General features: G+C 47.7%; 1 protein-coding gene across 1 annotated transcript; it reads right to left on the bottom strand.

Annotated features, from left to right (window-relative positions):
• Positions 1 to 1174: 1174 nt before the first annotated feature.
• On the bottom strand, positions 1175 to 4589 carry INS (insulin). The gene is made up of 3 exons (XM_086472201.1): positions 4403 to 4589; positions 2453 to 2455; positions 1175 to 1311 (listed from the first exon to the last, which is right to left on the bottom strand). Exons 1-3 carry the CDS (start codon positions 4587 to 4589, stop codon positions 1175 to 1177), a joined length of 327 nt encoding a protein of 108 aa, XP_086328327.1.
• Positions 4590 to 20667: the final 16078 nt, after the last annotated feature.

Raw genomic sequence — 20667 nt, forward strand, 5'->3', positions numbered from 1 at the left:
CCTGTTTTACGGCTGTGTGTTCTTCTCAGCAGCTCCTCTGGCTGCTTTTCCAGCCCTTCAGTTTGCAGTGGTTTTGCCAGTTTTGTGCTCATGATAGCAGCAGGAGCAACGCATCCTGGCAGCTTCCGTCTGTGTGGCTCTGATGGGAGGCAGTTGGATCTGGTTTGGGAAAAGAGGCTGTTAAAACCACAGCCTCCTCTCAGACCAGCTTTCAAAATCTACCACGGGCAAAATGCATCCCTGGCCACTGCTGCCACCTCTGCCAGGCTGCGCCCATCCCACGGGGACCTCCTGCATGGCTTCCACTGCACCTGCACGGGAGTCCCTCGGTAGAGGGGACATCACCCTTCCCCACACTCTCTGCCACCCCAGCCAGCTGGCATTGCCATGGCAGCTTTTCCTCCCCGAAAGCAGTGATTTTGGGGCCAGATACTTGAAAGAGGTTTGCAGGAACAGGAGCAGTGATGCTGCCCTGAAACACCCAGCTCTTGGCCAATACACTCAAAACTCCTTTTGGATGAAATCTGCTTTCTGCATGTGACTTCTCAAACACTTGTAAACAACAAGCATGTCCCACAGCAGGGACTCTGCCTGGGCCTCCCACAAGCAGAAGGGAGAACTGGACACGCTTTCTAAATTGGTCATGGCGGTTGTCCATGATTTTTCTGGGTACAGTTAATAGGTGACTTAATTCTTTGCTTAATTTGAACTGTTTCCAGTTAAGTTCAGCCTCCCAGCTTCCTGGCTATGTTTGGGCTGTGAACTGCAGGAAGTTGATCAGCATGACGTTGCCACAGATATTGCCCTGTAACATTTCCCTAGAAAGAGAACTCTCATTCAAATGTCTCTGCCCTCTTCTCCTTGTCCCCCAGGCACCTGGGGTACCAGGTGCTCTGTGTACCTGCTCCAGCAGTGCATAATCCTCCTCGAGTTCATTTGGATGGCAGAAGTGAAGTGGTGGGTGGCTCCAGAACCTTTTAAAACTGCCTTACCCGAGGACAGAGGATGACACCCTAAAGTAAATGTCAGTGCCCCCTCTCCAAGATGTGGACGCATGAACCAGCACAGTCCTTCAAATAGATCCACAACATTTATTGAATTGCTTTGAAGGTGCAGTAGCGTAAGTGCGTGTTTCTGTGTGTGGCCTGTGAGCTGCCCGCCGCTGGCCTTGCTGCTAATTGCAGTAGTTTTCCAGTTGGTAGAGGGAGCACGTGTTGTGGCAGCATTGTTCGACGATCCCTCGCTTCACTTTTTCAAACTCCTCCTGCTGGAAGGGCAGCTCTCCTACCTCACCATGCAAAGGACCACTCACTGCCAGGAAAGAAAAAGAGAAGCTGTGGGACATGGCACAGCGACAGCCCTGGTTGTTGAGTCCTGAAGACACCAGATTTTCAAGCCAGAGTTGGCTGGAAAATGAGGAGGAAGTTGCAAAGTTTTCCCCAGGTTGATGTTGCTTGTAGCACCTTCAGGCTCGGTGTCTCCTCTCCCAAAAGAATCCTATGGTGCTTAGAAGGAGCCAAACCAAGTGGATATCAGCAGTGTGAGGGACAAAGGGATACAGGGGCTTTATTGTCTCACTACCAGAACAGCTTGCCCAGAGAAGCTGTGTCTGCCCCCTCCCTGGCAGTGCTCAAGGCCAGGCTGGACGGGGCTCTGAGCAACCTGGTCTGGTGGGAGGTGGGTTGGAACTAGGTGATCTTTAAGGTCCTTTCCAACCCAAACCATCCTATGGTTCTGTGATTCTATTGAGGAAGGTGTGTGCAGACAAAGAGAAACCCTGCACCCTCCCTGGGGTGAGCAGCTAGTAAGTAAGACGATAAAACAGGCTAGTCTTCTCCAGAGAGATGAGCTGCTTGGGACTGCAGCCCCCCTCGGGCAGTTACCCGCTCTTCTGAAAGCCTGGGCAAACAACTGCTCCTGTTGGCTGCCTGGATGTAGCCTCGAGCCGATGGCAAAAGCATTTGTGTGTGTCCCTGTTCACAGCTGGGGACAAGTTTTTAGAAGGAATGATGAATTGCAGTGTTTGGACAGAGAAAAAACTCAACAGAATGTCTTGTTCGCTGGTGTGAATTTGAAAAATTGTGGAAAAAACTGTTCAGGTTTTAGTTGCCCAATGAAAACATAGAAAATGGCAAATAAAACAGTAATTTTTTCCTGTAGGAAGAGAAGAGCCCCTAACAACGAAAAGAAAATGCCTGGAAAGCGAGAATGAGATGTGGTTTTTAGGGCAATATGAAAGTACAGCACAAGATGCAAAATCCCCAAGCCCCCAAAGTGTGACGCAATAAACGAGGCACAAGAGTAACAAGAAATCATTATGCTAGTGTGCTAGGAGGAAAATTTGGGAAAGATTTAGTCCAACATTAAGTAGAGGAGGAAATAGCTAGTCAATGTTTCGTGATTTACTTGTCTTTATCCTTCAAGCCAGCTGTGAGCAGACTGTAAACACAACCAGCTTGTGTGACAAAGAGAGGTTGGCTCAGGCAAAAGTCCTGGAAAAAGAGGCAGCGAGTCCTCAGATATCTTCAAACTGGTTGTCCCTGACAAAATTCTCCATGCAGTACTTCGGGAATTTGGCTAACGAAACTTGCAACCTATTTGTGGTGGTCTTCAGAAACAAATAATCAGAGAAGGGAGCAACTAACAGCCCAGCTGGCCATTCAAAACAAATCATGGCAAACCCTCTGCTACGACATTACCTTGCTTCCCCTTCTGAAGACCTCTAAGACTATTTCACAGGATGGTTACATACACAGGAGAAGGAATGGGATAGGAATGAAACCAGTGTGTGATGGGAAGAGAAATTGTGGGAGCAGGGGAGGTTAAGTGGTGGTCCATCTTGAAACAAGAGGATTGAAATGGCTGGGATTTGGCAGCAGTCTCTTGCGTATCTATTCAGTCTTCATTAGTAGCCTGGAACACAGAAGAGAGGCTGTGCTTGATGGTTTCACAGAGAAGCCAAAGCTAAGAGGAACTGCAAGTACCCATCTCCAGGAAAGACATCACCCTTGCATTACAGCTGGAGCGTTACAGGTCCTGGCCCATCTAGATACAAACCTCATGTTGAAGGGCAGCTCTCTGGACTGCCTCATCCCACCTGCATTGCCATGCAGACACAACATGCTGGACCGGGGCAATGAGCCAGCACAGCACACAGGGTGGGCAGGCAGGGTTGTCATCTCCTCCTGTCATCTCCTAGCTCTTGCACTTGGTCAGTGGTCCAGGAGTCCTTAGAAGGGGAGCCAAAGAAGCTCCACCAGAATTTCACCACCATGAAATAAGAGATGATATAAAGCTGTGGGGGCTGCAAGCCTCTTGAAGGGCAGGATTAGTACTGAAAATTACCTTTGAAGCTATAGAAACACTGAAAAGATGGGAAGCTGTTCAGTAAGAAATGGGAAGCGTGCTAAAGGCAGGCAGGAAGACTGCATTGTGCCTTCAGGACAAGGGTTTGACTGTGGTGGCAGTCCTTCCAGGACTGCTGATCCACCCAAGGGAGGGTCAAGGCATCCAAGGAAGACAGTGATCGTTATCAATCAATTAACAGTGCAGTGTTGCTTTGAAAAAGGCAAACCACTTGTGTAGACAGGAACATGGTGTGAAAAATATGCAATACCGTTCTTGCAGTTTGCTCACCCTGGCAAGGCCTCAGCTGGGATCCCGTGTGCTTCTCCAGGCATCACCAGTCAGTAAGGATGTGGAACAAATGCAGAGCCATTTGCATGGACAGAGATCTAGAAAATATGACCTAAGAAGGTAGTGGAGGGGTGTAGAGGGGGTTTAGCTGAGAGCAGGTTAAAACTAGACATGGGAACAGTCTTCAAATATTTTGAAAAGAGTCCCTAAAGAAGAAAGGAGTAGACTCTTCCCCATGTCCACTATGGAGAAGACAAGAAATAATTTACAGCAAGGGATGTTCAGGTTAGCTCTTGGGAAGAAACACTCAAGAAGAAGGTCAGTTAAGCATGGGAACAGGCAGTTTCAGAGGGCAGAAGAAGCTTTCTCACTGGAGGTTTTTACGAACGTACTAGGCAAGCATGGCTCAGGAATAGGATGGGGACAACTGATCCTGTCTTGGGGCAGAAGTAGGCTTCCTGGGTCCCTTCCGCCTTTATTTGCTATGAACACTCCCAGGCTGGTGTAATGGCCACACAAAGAAATAGACAATTTTGAGGTTTCAGGCACAATTCCATTTGCCTCATAAATCCTCCTTCCCTGCCTGCCCTCCCATCTACCTTCTTAACCTGAAGAGTTTTCATTGGCAATGTGATGCTGTTGGTACGTTAAAGGTATTCCCAGCATTCCCCATCAAGGACATTCCTGGTGTCACTGTCAAAGATAGGCAGTTGTTACGTTTTGCATTGCATAGCATACAACTGCATTCACCGTCAGCCTGACTCACCTAGAGGCTGCTCAACATCCCGTCGGGCTTTGGGGGAGTAGAAGAAACCCCGCTCTCCACACACCAGGTAGAGAGCCTCCACCAAGTGGGAGCCACAGAGGTGCTGGTTGGCAGCTGCATGGCTGGTCCCAGGGCTGGAAAGAGCGAGAAGGGCCAGGAGAGGCAGCGATCGGATCCAGAGAGCCATGGTGAGCAGGGTGAGGCCTAGGGTTAAGAGGCAGAGGACACACAGGGAGGTCTAGGAGGGAGAAATAGATTGTCATCGAGCATCTTACGTCCTTCAGCTCCTTCAGCAAGAAAGTGAGACTGAAGTAGCCGATGGACGTTCCAAAGATGCCCTAGCATGAGAGGGAAGGAGAGCTTTCTGCATCAGGCTTTACAAGTCACAGTAAATGACTAACGATTATAACCAGAATTCCATCTCCATCCACATGCTCACATCAGTCTTGGCCTCCCTGCTGTCTTCCCCCAAAAGGCCAAACTAGACTGGAAGAGCCATCCCACCAATCCCTGTAGCATACATGCTTGGGAGAGCCAAAATCAGCAGACACCTTCAGGGGAAAAACCCTCTCTGCCAAATCAGAAGGGGCTGTTATTTATGATGAAGGCCCCGAAACAGCACAATGTGCTCAAAGACCTGAGGAGATCTCATTTTCTTGGGCTAGGGAGCCAGCACTTGTCACCACTAGCTACATCAACTTAAGAAAACAGCTCTGCAAAACAGGTGGAAACTAAAAGAGCAGCAATCAGACTTACCCAAAGAAGTGGCAGCAAAAGATGGAGAGAAGTTTGCTCTGAGAGATGAAGACTGTTTGGTTGGTAGTAATATCCCCACTCTCTCTTTCCCATATTTATATGCTTTACATTAGCCCAAGTGACCCAAGAGCTAGCGCAAGCCCCACCTCCTCGATGACACTCTAGCCAAAATTTTTGCTGCTCGTGCACATTAATTTCCCTCTACGTAGCATCCACAGGTCTTTGTGCAAGTTAAGATGGAAGCAACAGTTTGCAGTTTCCATCTCATTTCATCTGACCTGTTTTTGCTACCCTGAACCTGTGTCCTGAGCCATCAGTGACCCTTTTAGCAGGAGATAATGGTGCTATTACAGCTGCAATGATTACTAATGACACTAATGCTGGCAATAGGCACTGCTGGCATTGAGGTGGCTCAACAGCTGTTTCTAAAATGTAAAATTAAAGGCAAACACGTTAATCTGTTTGATTAATATCACCTTGGAAAGTATGCAGCAATAGGACCAAGTTGTGGGTGAGACCATGCTACTGTCAGGTGTTAGAGGAAGGAAAACACATTATTGCACTGAGGCTGTCTGCGGTCCCACTCGCTGGCCATGCGGCACACAGCGAGAGACACGCGTCCACAGCTTGGGCTGGGGGAGGAACAACATCTGCATTTTGCAGGAGACCTTGGGTGGTCGTTTTAGCTCAGCACGGGGCCAGAGTTGGAGCATTTGAAATTTTGTATGTGAAAAAAATAAGCTTTTCCCCCTTCACCCACTGAAAGGCAGGTCCCCTTCTTCGTCTGCCAGGTGCCCTTTCGAATTCCTGTTTGGGATTAAGCAGAGCAGAGACTCAGTCTCTGCTGTTTGCAGGTGAGAGCTCTGAGCACCTCAGCTCTTCTCTCTGGGGCTCTGCCCAAAATTGTGTCTTTGACACCAAGAAACATTTCTGGTAAATCCCAGCAAAAAACAGGAGATAGCTGATTGTCTCCATGCTGGCTGGTAAGTTTGCTTTTAGTAGGAGATGATGGGCCAGGGGTGGTCCACTGGCTTTCATGGGTCTGATTTTGGCAACAGATCTAGCTCTCTCTCTCTCTTGCACAACATCACCCCATTTTTTGAATACCTCTGTGCTCAACATTTCTGCCACCAATAGCATGCCTGTACCTTTTTCTGCTTAAAGCATACTTTTGTGGGTTTTTCTGCCTGAAAAGGCCCATTTTAAATGCTGGGGATAAGATGATCTTCAAACTTCCCATTGCTCTAAATTTTGAGACTATGAGAGCTCAGCACCACGGAAAAGGAGACGTTTTCATTTGTTTGAACTCTGCTGCTTGTTTAACTTAGAATAAGCCTGATTCTCCATACACAGTATAAATCAGAAGGGAGGTCATTGAAATCAGCAGAATGCCTTGAGACTCAAACCAGACCCTGGATTTCTTGAGTAGTCAAAGCAATTCCATCCATCAGCATCTAGGAGGTAGGAAGTCCCATATGCCCCTGTCATGGCTTTAAGTGTGAAGTATCATATGTTTGCTAAATGACTGTGATTGCAAAAAGGCTCCTGAGAAGTGCTAAATCTCTGATGAGCGTACAGGGGAGGGGACTCATTTGCTCAAACGGATGTGAGACAAGGTTATCAGTTACATCCTCTGCCATGTAGGTCTTTCGGCCTCCTGCTAATAAATCCAAGTTGTGGTGCTCAACTACAGTTAATAGCATTTCTGCACAATGTGTAACACTATCTCTGTTTCCCTTCCCCTCAAAAAAGATATTGGATGTACTTGAATGACCTAGGGGTATACTCATAAAGAGGGTCTCAGGTTTCAGTAAGATATGACACTTACTCACACATTCTTTCTACTGGGAGGAGATGGGGAATTAGCAGCTACACAGGATAAAACCTGGCATTTCACCCCATTTGAAGTAGGTTGTCAGAGCCAGGAGCCTTGTGCCATTCGCGCCTCCTCCAGAGCAGGGAGCCCCCACCCGGCATCTCACCCGAAGGGGACAACTTGCAGAATTACACACAGCCCCCCCACCCCCCCCCACAACCACACCCCCCACCCCCGGATCCCCTCAGCAGCCATTCTCCTGTGGTCACTGCCCTGCGTGAGGCCAGATGGACCTCAGTCCAGTGGTCGCTTCGGAAAGGCTCCGTACCAGGGTGTTCCCCAGGTTAATCAAATGCTGCAATTTGCCTAAATCCTAAATGATTTTCCTTCTTGCACTTTTGAACGTTATCTGAGCTCAGCTGAATTCATGTTTTATTGACAGTGGGATTTTGTAAGGAGGCTCCTCTACCCACTAACTTCTCCCTTCTAGGTATCTTCCCTGCTGGGCTTCCCCTTCCCCAGGGCTTACTCCACTGATGTAGCAAAAAAAATCTGGTTTATTTTGTGTTGGAAGTGCCATGTTATTAGTCTGTTGCTTCTCGTACTCTTGGCTAACCAAATCCTGGAGGCAGCTTTGAAAAGCTCGTGGCATTTCTGCAGCATGCCCCAGCAGTGGAAGGGCTGACTATACCCAAGTGTTCAGGAATCCCTCTTGGCTCGCTGTAGTTCGGGTGCTGAAATAAGCCACAAGATTTATTGGAAGGAAAAAAGATATCATGCTAGCTCAAAGTTCAGCATGGGCCAATTTTTTTTTTGTAAAAGTTTCCTACTATGACTTTCCCCCCCTTCCAAAATATGATCACTTTGATTATTTATTGGAAATTGTATTTTCTTACCATAAATGGCCCTTTGGAATATGAAAAATGCTAGCTGTGATATAAACGGATATAAAAGGGATATAAACTGCGGAAAGTTTTGTCTTAGAGGGAAAATTCCCATGTCAGCAGCGAACTGAGAGAGAAGGCCAACAGGGGAGCCCATTTCTTGATGGAAAAGCTGTTTCTACAGAAAACACTCTGTAGAAGTAGAAAACTTCTGCTCACTCCTTCCAGGTTGGGCTTCCCCATAACTTTCATGTGATCAGGCAGCAACGGACCAAACGCTTATTTGCTGTTTCAACTGTACATGCCTCTGTGACCCCCCAGATCCTCAGCTCCATGTTAGGCTCACTTGGCCGAAGGGTGGGAGGGGCTGGGTGGGAGTGGGCTGCTCCTGGCTCCTGTCCTTCGTGATAAACTCCCTCCAGACGTGACTCGAAGCCGCCTCCCTCCCTCACATCCCCCCGGACCCTGCGCAGTTGCAATAGTGGGAACAAGGTTTAGGCAATCCCCAGTGTCATGTAATCGAGTTTTACAGTCCATTGCCAGCACAATAAAATCTTTACTACTGTAGATGTCTAGCATTTTCGAACCCTGTCCTGAAAAAATAACAAGCTCACTATGGGGGAACTAGTTAACAATTACAAGTTTGTGCAAGTTTTACTGACAGCAAAGGTCAGGTCTGGAGGCAAGTGAGTTCTTGGAGAGCACCCGGGCACCCCGAATTGTCACCTGTGTCCCTGCTGCTGCTCTCACACTCGGCAGCCCCCACTGGGGCTGCTCTGCCCATCCCCAAAAGCAGAGCAGAGAGCAACACAGCGGTGACCACATGCCTCCTTTTCCCTGGAGAGCAGATTTGGCAGCTTGTGAAACAAATAGCCCCAGAGGAGGTGCCGTCTGCCAATGCACCCCTGTGCTGTGCCAGCAGCCTGCCGAAACACCGCCCTGAGGCACCCGGAGAAGTCTGCACCCCTAAAAGCAGCTTTTAGGGGTGGCCAGCCCACGGGAGGTGCCCCAGTATGGCCACTGGTAGCCGGGGATGTGTAGCTGGGACAATGCATTCAAGCACATGGGCCATTTGAGCTACAGAGGTGCAGCTTTTCGCTCGGCTTGGGGAAATGAGGACCCCACCCCAGGTCTCAGCGGTTGTCCCCTCCAGGCTTTGCTCCGCTCCCCGTGCGTGGTGCTGCAGCAGCCAGCAGCGTGGAGTGGAGTGAGGAAGCTGGCCTCCTTGGTGCTCCTTGTCTCCGTGTGGTTTCCAGCAGCTTTGCTCCCGTTGGCGTGTCCGAGCATCCAACTGCCCCACCGGCTGCAGTGGTGCGAGGTGAAGGGCGGGGAGGTGAACCTGGCACCGAGGAGGGTGCTTAGTCATGGGAACGCTTGCAACCAGCCCCTGCGATGCCTGCAGAGATACGTGGCTGGTGGGGCAGCCACTACTTGCTCAGGGGGAGGGGAGGAGAAGGGGCTGCTATAGCAAAGGGTGAGGCTCTGCCGCTTATCTGGAGCCACACAATGAGAGATGCCCTTGCTTCAAAAAGGGGCATTGCGCAAGCAGAGAAGGGGCCCACTCACTGGGATACCAGTAATCTCAGCTGCTTCTATCAACTAATCCAAGTGGCCGCCGCCTGAGTGCAGGGCATGTGAGCTGTCCCCATTGCCCCACCAGCCACCAGGCTCAAGGGAGACACTCCTGCCAGGCCGTGGATTTCACAATTTTCCAGGCTCTTCCAGGCCAGAGACATTATCTTGCCGCTTCGGGCACAAAGGGTTGATTCATAAAACAGAGGGTGTAACCTAAAGCCCAGTGTAACCAACCAGGTCTGACCCATTGGTTTCCGTCGCTTTTGGGTTAGCTGCAAACAGTGGAGAGGGTCCTGAGTACATCCGCACCTCTGGAGATGCAGCTTACTGGCAGAAGATGCTCCAGGAACCAACTCCGAAGAGCCAGTAGCTTTCATTAGAGGACGAGGGAGTTTCCCAGGTGCGCTGTGCCTCTGAGAATGGCCTCCTGTGACCCAAACCCTCTGGCCACCCCTCCGGAGCACATCGCACCTCTCGGCAGGGAAATGCTGACCTTTGGCCAGCCCAGCTCGCCAGGGACCATGGAACTTGCAAATTGGTTTGGCTGTACCTTGCTCAAGCCTCCCTGGCCTCTGCAGGCTCAAACCTCTACACAAGTGCAGCTTCCCAAGCAAAATAAACCAAATTTAGTGATCTCTAGAGTAAAGCTCCCAAAACCTTTGCCATCCACCTTGGAAAGAGCACATGCAAGGCTGGAAATATAGATGGAAAAAACAGGTATGCTCCTTTTAACCCAATTAAAATATTACCGGCCACGTATTTTTTGAGAAGGTAGAGGAGAAAATAGCGCCTAAAAGCTGCTAATAGTTCCTAGATGCAGCTATTAGCAGACGCAGCAGAACAAATTTGTTTGTTTATCAATGAGAAGATGAAATCTGTGGCTATTAATGACCCAAAACTGATCTTTGGCGTAGATAGAGAAACATTAGAAGAGATGATGACACCCTGCTAGAAGACAAGTAATCAACAACAAAAGTAACAAATAACTACCACAGAGTGGAGAAGCACTAGAAAAGTAGCCTGATCAGCACTAATCCAAAAATACACGTTTTCAGCACTGATACCACATCTGTCCACAAGAACAACCAAATCAGACCTTGACCTGATCCTCAGGAACAACCATGAGGGGGGCCATTGAGTCCACCAGGGAGTTTTCTCCAGTGTCCACAATTGTAGGCACTAAAGTCTCATGGTGCCACCACCATGGCTCCCACAGCAGGTAGCATCACATGCACCTCTTGGAGAGCTAAGGCATGGATGAGCTGGAAAAGCGTTTGGTGAAATAGAGAAGATGACCTGATCCTTGGCCACGATGCTGGAAAGCATGGGCAGGCCACCAGAGAGCAGCAGACATAGCAGTAAGTGATGGGTGCTACAACCGTCTGAGGCAGCAAGGGGGTAAAGAGAGAAATGCCAAAAAATGAAGGCATGGTTTTTGCTGGCTGGGACTGGATTTGGCCCCTGCTGTAAAGTGGTCTCATGGATTGAAAATAAATGATCATGTCACATAGTTCTGTGTTTTCTGCTGCTGCTCATCTCTGCAGCTGTGGGTGCACTGTGGACATCCACCACGGTTTCCCTGACGATAAAACTGGGGGCTGCAGGTGATGCTCTGAGAGGACATTGAGGAATAATGTACTCATTCTCACACCACACTTTCCACTGAGTTTAAATATGAAGCTTTGAGACCCCGTTTTCTAGAATAAACTTCACTTTAAAAGCCCCTGTTTTTCTATTGGGTTGCTCTTGGAAATTTTGGCTATTGCTGCCCTGATGCTGCTACCTTGAGGCCCCCACTTTTCTGCAGGGGATGTAGCTTGCTATCTGGATGTGCCGCTCACTCCTTCACCTTCACAGAGTGCCCCAAGCTTTAGCACTTCAGGTGCCTCCAGCTGGGTTGGGACCCACGACAAGGAGCTGCGATTTCTTCCTCCTTCCCCCTCCCTCCCACAGCATCACCCACTTGGGAACTGGTGCTTCGCCGACTGGCACAGCTCTGCACCAAAGGACTCTTCCTAAGATGGCATCTGGCAGTGAATATAACCCAATCCACCATTGCTCTTGTGAGTGACGGCTGCTCCCAGGCATCCATCTCCCTGGCGGTATCGCAGGTTATTCCTCGCTCCTGGGATGCTCCGCTGGTGCCGGGCTATGCTGAGGACTTGCAGAAGGGCTGACCCCCTCCCTGCTCGCGGTCGGCCAAACCCCGCTGTAGAGTGCTCTGATCTCCCCTGCCATGGCAGGGGGACTTCCAGGTCTGATATCATTAATTATCGCCGGGTAAGTGGATTGTTTTGAGCACTTAAAGCTGCTTTAAGGATTTGGATGCACACCGGTAACCGGTCCGCAGGCTTGCCTGTGGCTTCCTAGACAAGGAGGTGTAAATCCTACTGATAAGGCTTGTTAGTGTTAGGGGGCTCGGGAGGGGGAGGCGGGGGGGTGTTTGGAGCCAGGCACAGGGATCTCCGGGGGCCGGGAGGGGTGAGCCCACCACTGCAGCCCCCTCCTCCTCCCGGGGAGCCCCTGGCCGGGCGGAGGCACTGGGGTGCTGCGGGCAGTCGGGGTCAGGCTGATTTACAGCAGCAGAGGAACCGGGGCTGTTAATTCAAAGTTGCCGCTTATCGGTGTTTAGAAAGCAAGCTCCAATCTGCTGGTTAGCGATTTGGCCTTTGCTGTAAATAGAGGGGCCCTGTGCTTTGCTCTGACATTTTTGTCCTTATTATCTTGTCTCAGCCTCCAAGGGAGGTGGGAGAGTTATTTAAGGCTGACCTTAGTGGAAGGAAAATGAACAACTCCCTTACCCCACCCTGTTTTTCTCTCCGCTGTCCTGGGTAACAACTGTTGCATTGAACTATCTGTCTGAGATACTTAATCCTCCACCATCCCTGCAAATATTTTGTAGATCAATTCACCCTGCTGTGCCCAGAGAAAATAATCTCAAAGAGACCAAGTAGAACTAATGTCGGGAGTGAAAAAAATGGATTTTGCATTATTATCCCTCCAGGAAAATCAATGAGGATGGGCCTGGACCCCATCAGGTGCTGGAGCTCACCACTGAGCTTGTCCAGTCTCACATCGCTGTGGTTCAGGTCTAATTCAAACCTGTGTTTCACATGAGTTTCAAAACCAGTTGCTCCACCCCAAGCTGAACCTCTGAACATCACATACAGAAACACGTGATAGTGGCTGGTTGGAGCTAGAGGGAGCATTTTGGAAAATTTAGATCAAGACCCAAACCCTCTACAGTTCTGGAAGAGAGGATTCAGGGGGATGCAGGAAGAGTCTGGGTGGGTCCAATCCCTGTTGGGATGTACGCAGTTTTGGGAGGCTTGCAGTGCAGAAGTCAACACATGCACATCCTCCAGCTGCTCCTGGGTGATATACACCACGTACAAGATGGTTGAAGTGAATTTGTTAACAGATACATGAAGACAAGAAACCCTCATTCATTTGAAGCACAGCACCTGCAAGTCTGAAAAATGTCTAATCTCCAAACGCCCATTTTATTGACCTGCCACCGCCAGCCAGCTGCACAATGAGAGTGCTGCAAGGCTATGGTAGCACATATGGGGTGCAGTCACATAGAGTTAGTTTTTGCAAACCTCTCTATTCAGTTAAAAAAAAAAAAACAAAAAACAAAAAAAACCCCACAACAAACAGCAACAATAAAAATCTCCTGATCCATTTTCAAGTCATTTCCGATACTTTCGGCTTTCAGGCATGCCAGAAAAATGTCAAAAGATCATCTTTCTCCTAGAAAACCCAGCATTTTCCCAGACATTGTAATGAACAAGTGTAGGAAAACTGAAAACAAATTCTTTGCAGTGGAAAGTGCAGTACCTTTTCTGGTCCCTGGGGAAAAAAACAAGTCTGATTTGAGCTGGGTTAGCAGCACGAATGACAGCTCAGGTCAGCCGCAGCCTTACCCGAATCAATTCCCGTCTCCGGGGGGGGCGGTGCGTGTGTGCGCGCATACCTGCAGCTATAGGATTTGTAAATAATTGAGTTCTTCTGATCCGTACCATCACAGCACCAGAAGAAAGATTTGGTCCTGAGGGGGCTGACAGAGGTTCAAGCCCCAGATCTGCCACTTAGACGCTTCTTCCCAAAGCTGTTTAGGCATGTAATTACTTTTCAGGCTCTGCGCCTGGTCTGAGTCTCTCTGATTCTCTGCCTCCTTTTATCTGTCAGCCTTTTACAGGGACAAGAGTACTCCTCTACCTCCCAAGCGTGTAATGAAGATGAATTCATTACAGCTGTAACACTTTAACGAGCACTGTGAAGACACAGGGTATCCTTACAAGTCCTAAATTAGGAAACTCCCTCTCAGAGAGTGCTGGGGTGCCTGGATGCAGGGTCCAGACCTGTGCCGGCAGTACATTAATCCACCTCTGTCCATGATTCTGGAAGGGATTTAACCAGAGAAAGGGTCTGGCTTTCACATAAAAGCCAAGCTTGCAACAGTGACTGGAATTAGTTTCCTTAAACATCAGGCTAACTCCGGAGTAGGAAACACTTATGTAGCCGTGGGCATCTCTTCTGGTCCTCGGGGGTGCATTCCAGTTCCTGGGCATTCTGTATCCCATCCACCACTCCCACACGGATGCAGCAGATGCCATAGGTCACCTAAAATAGTCCCTATGCTTAAGCAAGCAGGATCCACCCCTTAGAAGGGTGGATCCACTCTTAGAAGGGTGTTCAACACCTTTAGCATTGGGGTTGCCCCGCCTGGTTACACGCAAACCAGACTCCAGCACCAGGCGCGGCGCGTACGCCGGCGTTCCGACCCGGCCAGCGTTACTGGAACTGAACAGAAAGGGTGAGAAGTGCCGGGGCGGAAAGCACGCAGGGAAGGCAAGCCCCCTGGTGTGTCACTATTTAAAAGAGACCTCCCATGCATAATTGTGCAATTGGTAATATCCTGGCAAAGATCAGCTCGTCTGCAAACAAGGGACCATTTTCCACCTCCAAGTTCACATTTCGCATGGATTTTGTGTACTACCTGCAGGCGAGACGGCCGACTTGAATCTGGACAGCAGAAGGATGCAAGAGCCAAACTCAGGATGCTAGACCAGAAATATATTTTTTTTTTATTCTTAATATCATGTCAGCAGCAGCACAATTCCAAAATTAAAAATAATTCTGTTTTGTTATTTCTTTACGCAGAGAGACGGACAGACAGATCCACCCACAGCAGCAGCAGCGACAACAGCGAGAGACTGCTCAGTGAGGCACTGGGACACGCAGACACCAGAGGGTACGGTGGGGCCTGGCTCTGAGGAAGGCTTTTCTCCTTTCTTCCTCCCTCGCCAGCCCATGCTCCATCTAGGGAAGGTTTAACCTGGGCTCACCCATCACCTTGGCTTTCTATTTTTATTGAGATTTTTATTGAGCTTTTTATTGAGCTTGCAGCCACGTTTGGTGAGGTCTGGGGACATGGCATGAAGGCTCCTATGACCCATCCAAAGGACACGAGCTCATGCTTACCTCTAAGCAGCCACATAATCCTACAAATCTGCTCCACGGTCAGGAAAAGGGAATTTATAACATCTTTTGGTGGAGGGTGGGACTGGGTGGATCCTCAAAAGTCTTTTCCTCTGAGCGATCTTGCCCAAGGCTCTCTCTACAGATCTGACCAGCCTTGTGCACAATACTTCAGGGATACCTTAAGATGAAATTGAAAGCATGGGGGAAAAAAAAAAAATCTGAAAAACCTCAGGAAAAAGCCTAAAACCAAGAATATTAGAGGGCTACAGGAAATCCCAACAATATCAGAGATTACAGCAGGGGCTGTGGGTGCCTCTCCAGCCCACAGGAAGCCGATGGGTGATAGAGACCAAATGTTCCCCGATACAGGAGAGCGGCTGAAGGGAGACTCAAGGATATGCCGCCTCTATTAGTGGGACTGATATGGGAAACAGCAATAAAATCTTGCCAAATGAGCCAAGGCAACATCAGAACATCAGCTGCTTCAATGGGAAAACTGTGGCTTAAAAGAGTCTATCAAGTGACTTGAAATAAGTTTGTCTTCAGAAAAGGAATACCATCTAGTGGCCCAAAAAGGCAATAAGGAGGTGCAGTGGCAATTAAAGAATCAGATGAATTTAGAAAAAGAAAAGGCAAAACTGCAGAAGGAAGGAGAGGGATTAACATATATAGTGCAGTGATTCACCCTGGAGCAAGGGAGAGCTCAAAAGGGGCCTGATCATAGTAAATGCAAAACTAAAATTAGACACTTGCAAAAGCAGATTGGGATGCAAAAATTAAAAATAACTGCTGTAGCTGCAGGAAGGGGTGGAGAGAACTGGATCGGGAGCCATCAGAGGAAGATGATTTCAAGGATGATATGGGCAAATGGGAAAAGAAAGAGAAGTTGAGAATAGCAGCATATGCCACGAAGACCACAAGTGCCGTCCCGGGGCAGACAGGTATGGCAGGATCAAACTGCTGTAGCTGTTAAAATGAAAAAAAGTGACCCCCCAGGCAGGTAGCTGCAGATATGAAGCCACTCAAAGAAAGCACAGGAGTAGAGTGGAGTGTAGGACTTAGAGCAACTGCTTCAAATTTTTAATTAAATGGGAATTAAGTGGTAAGTTGATTAGAGCCTGTGCTCCACCAGCTTTTATTTGTTGCACGTTGGGCACCTCCTTGATGAAGATTTAATCACGCCATCACGGGCGTTTAATCAAATTGAATCAAACAGCCCAGCAGACTGGTAAGACAAGGATGCAACTGGCAGCATTAACATCAGTCTATAAGCTTGAGGAAGATGGAGAGTCTTTAATGACCCGATGGGGAGCTGCTCAGGTGTCAGCAGGACATGATTCCATGTACCAACCACCCACTCCCAACGGAGCACAGGTATCTGCATTGCCCCTGCCAGCCCCAAGGCTGAGCCAGGCTCCTTGGACTGCAGAAGAATTAGGAAAGCTAGCGGCACAAATGCACCCCCATGATGCACAGCAAACTCCCATATGGCAAAATGCAGGGGAAGAAGCAATTTACAGAGTTGCTTTCACATTAAGAGACAAACAATATACTTTTACTTGCATCCCACAGGGCCGAGCACCTGCCCTGCTGCACAGGCTGACGTTAGGAAAGAGTTTGAACGATGGTACCGAGGGCACAAAGGAAAGAAATTGGTTTATGTGGATGATATTCGGGGGACCACAGCTACAGAAGAAGAGGTACAAGAGCGAAGTAGCTGAGTTTTAAAATTAATAGACCAAATGGGATTTAAAGTCAATTTGAATACGGCACAATTAACGCAACCCCAGGTTAACTGCTTGGGAATTGGAACTGGTGAAACAAGAAGATGGATAGATGCTAGAAAGGTTAAGCTTTCGGTGAAATAAAGACTCCCACTAATCAGTCCCAACTCTGAAGAGTGCTAGACGGATTTAATTTCTTATGACAGCATATCTATAACTGTGCTAGTATCTCATGGCAGCGTATCCATCTTTGCTACTACCAGCAGAGCATTATGGAAATGACAGAAAAAGAATCAGGAAGGGAGCTGGAGCAAAGAGCAAGACGATGCTTTATCTAATGTGAAAGAAGCTGCTTGAAAAGCTTCTGCACTAAAATTCCCAGCCTAAGGAAAATTATTTATAATAAGAATTTCAACACAAGCTGATTCTGTGGGAGCAGTACTGTTCCAGAAAAATAGTGAAGGAAAATGGATACCAGTAGCAAACAAGTCCTCCCCACTCCAGGGGCTGGACCAAAATCTCCCTGGTCATAAGAAAGCCTGGTTAGAGGCAGTCTGGGCTGTAATGGTCTTTGAGGCTCTCCCCCCAATAGTCCCATTGCACCCCAGTCTACTCATACTCTGCTCTCAAGCACAAAGAGAAGAAATGGATATTAATGTGGATATCCTTTTAAAGGAAACTGGTAATAAACCAAAGGTATTGTGCACTCATGGGCGTGCTAAATTTGAACAAGGAGGAAAAATAATCCAAGATACTGCTATTAGTGGAGTGAGGGAACAAATACTGGGGAAACTAGAGAAAGGATCATGCGAAGGAGCTTACAGGCTGTCAGTAAAAGACAAACCCCTCTACACAATATCTCTCTACAGATAGCTACTATGCTGATAATAGAATAAAATACTGGATGCATGATAGGGAGAAAAGCGATTGCAAGCACATAATGGGACACCCATGGAGAAAACAAGAGGTTTATTTTACAAGTTTAGAAGGAGAGTGGGAATAAAATACACGTAAGGGATGTTAAAGTACATGGGAAGACTGAGAGCAATACTGAGAAAGAATTTAGTGAGCAAGTAGATAAATTGACTCAGACAAATTGTTTACTGCAGCCTCAACCAGGAATCAGCCAAAAGAAAAGATGGGATGGATACTGTGGCTGGCCAAATGAGAGCAACTTATCTTAGACTGTCGTAGTAAGTTACACGAAGGAGTACAGGGTACTCTGGAAAGAGTGTAAAGAATTTATATTTGTCCCCAAATGGAGCAAGAAATAAAGCACATAAATAAAAACTGCATAAGGTGTGCAACGATGCCAAAGTGGACTAGGAAAATAAAGCTGCCGAGTCTCCCGCGTTGGCTCAACAAAGGACCTTGGCAAATACTGCAAAGGGATCATCAGATAAACTGTCACAAAGTAAAGAAGGGTATCAGTATCACTTTGTCACCATGAATATCTTTCCAGGATGGGTTGAGGCTCTTCCACCTAAAAGGAATACAGCCACTGGAACTGTAAAAATGCTGTTAAAGAAAATGGTCCATAGGTGTGGAACAGCAGATGAGATGAAGGGGGGGGGGGGGGGGGGGGGGGTGTGTCTGTAAGTGAAGTAACTCGAGCCTTAATGAGTAACCTGGGGATTAAGCAAGGACTGCATATACCCTATCACCTGCAATCCTCCAGACTGGTAGAAAGAAATGAGTCAGACTATTAAAAATAGACTAAAGAAAATTGTAGGACAATATCCCAAATGATGGGCTAAAAAGTTAACCTCAATATTACTAGCTTTAAGAAGCAGTGACAGATTAAGGACCGCTTTACAACCCTACCATATTTTGTTTGGACAGCCTATTCCTTGGTGGCCCTGTGTCCAAGACCTTAAAAATATTATGGCAGGATAAAGAAGAAAACAAGGCTCGAGTAGAAGCAGCAACATGAGAAAAATAGGTAAAACTAGAAAGGAAGAATCCAATTCATATATGGCTTATGAAATAAGGGGCCAAGTAATGATCTGAAATCAGATAAAAAGGAACAAGCCTTAGAGACAAAATGGAAGGGGACCTATTATGTTACTAATAGGATAAGTCCTCTAAGATATTAAATAGATGAGGGCAATGGTAAATACAAACGGGTTCATGTTTCTCGGATGTCCCCCTCAGGGGCCAAAAAATTCTGGAATCTGTCATGAATTTGTCAAGAACACAGACACAGAAAATGCCCCAGAGAGGAACCTCCGGCGCCTGTTCAGCCTGAGCCCCCGCGCTGGCAGCACGCCCCAGCGCAACCTCATCTCTCGGCAGCAAGGGGGTGCAGCCTGCGCGGTGGTTACCTCCTGCGTGGCTCCAGCAGATCTGTTTATACGCTTGCATACTAACGGGGCTGGTTTATGCTTCGAATTTGGCTTATTTTCTATTTTCGTAGGGCAACAGATTTTACTACAGCTCCTCAAACAAGCAACAGCTGACAGTCTCGGAGCAGCAACGCAAACCCCAAGGCAGGGCGGAGGAGTTGAGGGCTCCTGCAGTTGCAAGGATTTTTAAACTTGCCTTTTCACTCCGTATTAATAGCTTTGGTCTTTTTATAAATTACATCAATTTTAGACATTTAACAAGGCAGATGATGACTGTGAAGTGCTTTGGAGAGCTAGAGGCAACCACCTTCAGACCTTTATGGGCTTTGAGGCCAGACCAGGAAGCAAACGCCTCCACGGAGACTGCCAGCTCGGTCCTGATCAGGAGCCTGGCATCACTGCAGGGTTTGCAGCATCCTTGCTGCACCCGCAGGCAGTAGCCCAGGGGACTACCAAAGGAGAGGAGGAACAGCAACCTGCAGGCCAGTAACATAGCATTGCTATTGCTAACAAGGCCATAAGCTGTGCATTAACTATACAGGCTTCAAGGTTACCTGTTGCCTGTTTGGAGCTTTATTTTAGCCTGTTTTACTGGAGTCACCAGTAAGATTTTAATGACTAGGTAGCTAACCTATGACCTAACCTGCCTTAGTCTTGCATAGCTTGCTGCAGCTACTTAATCTAATAGTAATAACTTAAGAACCCAAATTCAAAATTGTTACAGCTCTTAAGGGAGCCTTGAGAATTACAGCTCAAGATCTGGATCCACCCAGATTGGGAAATCATAGCTGAAACTTTGGAAAAAGTGCTCTAAAATTACAATAACTGAATGAACTCAGGAGTTTTATTCATTTACGGGACAATCCTCTCAGGGGGAACAACCTGAGGAGACACAGCTAGCCCTAGGGTTGAACTGCTGATTTCAGTAACGGCCTTTTGAGCTGTTTAGGAAGAATTTCAGAGGTCAAATAAGAAAGGAAACAGAAAGGAGGGATTGAAGCAGGTGGGAGACTAAGTGCTGTCAGTAGCTAAGTAGTTAAAATATGAGAGAACTGGGGGTTATGTATGTGAAGGTCTGAAATGGGATAAAGTGTAACTGATTGTAAACTATTATAACTGAGCCACAGTAGAAGTAACACTGGACAGCGATGGTATATATAAGCATTGAAGGATACTTATACCTAATAGCCAAAACTTAACTGCTAAGCCTTGCATTTCTTTACAGAGGAAATTAGAAAAATCATATATAGTGGATAAGGATATAGTCTATACAGAAATGTTATAACTGCTCATGCAAATAACTATGTGTAATTCTCCCCTTCACTGTCCCCCACAGCTGTTTAGCTGCCTCCACACATCCCAAGCCCAGCTCTGATACTGCACAGCTGCATAACCTTGGGCCAAACTTCTGAGCAAACCGCTAAGTTATGAGACAGCCTGCAACAAGATAAGGAGGGCAAAAGCAGGGGGAGGAAAATGGAGAGCTTTGGGTCAGATCAAGCCATTAATATCTACAGTGAAAGCTGGATGAAACTGGGTTTGAACATCCTAGCCATATGTTACCTTCCTCAGAAATGGCCAGCAACAGCACTAGTCATACACCTGAGCTACATCAGGTGACAGTGGTATCGGGATATCTAAGAACAGGACAATGCTGTACCTATGTAATAGACTGGAA

Source organism: Leptosomus discolor, chromosome 12 (assembly GCF_034619465.1).
Source record: "Leptosomus discolor isolate bLepDis1 chromosome 12, bLepDis1.hap2, whole genome shotgun sequence".
In the NCBI taxonomy this organism is placed as follows: domain Eukaryota; kingdom Metazoa; phylum Chordata; class Aves; order Leptosomiformes; family Leptosomidae; genus Leptosomus; species Leptosomus discolor.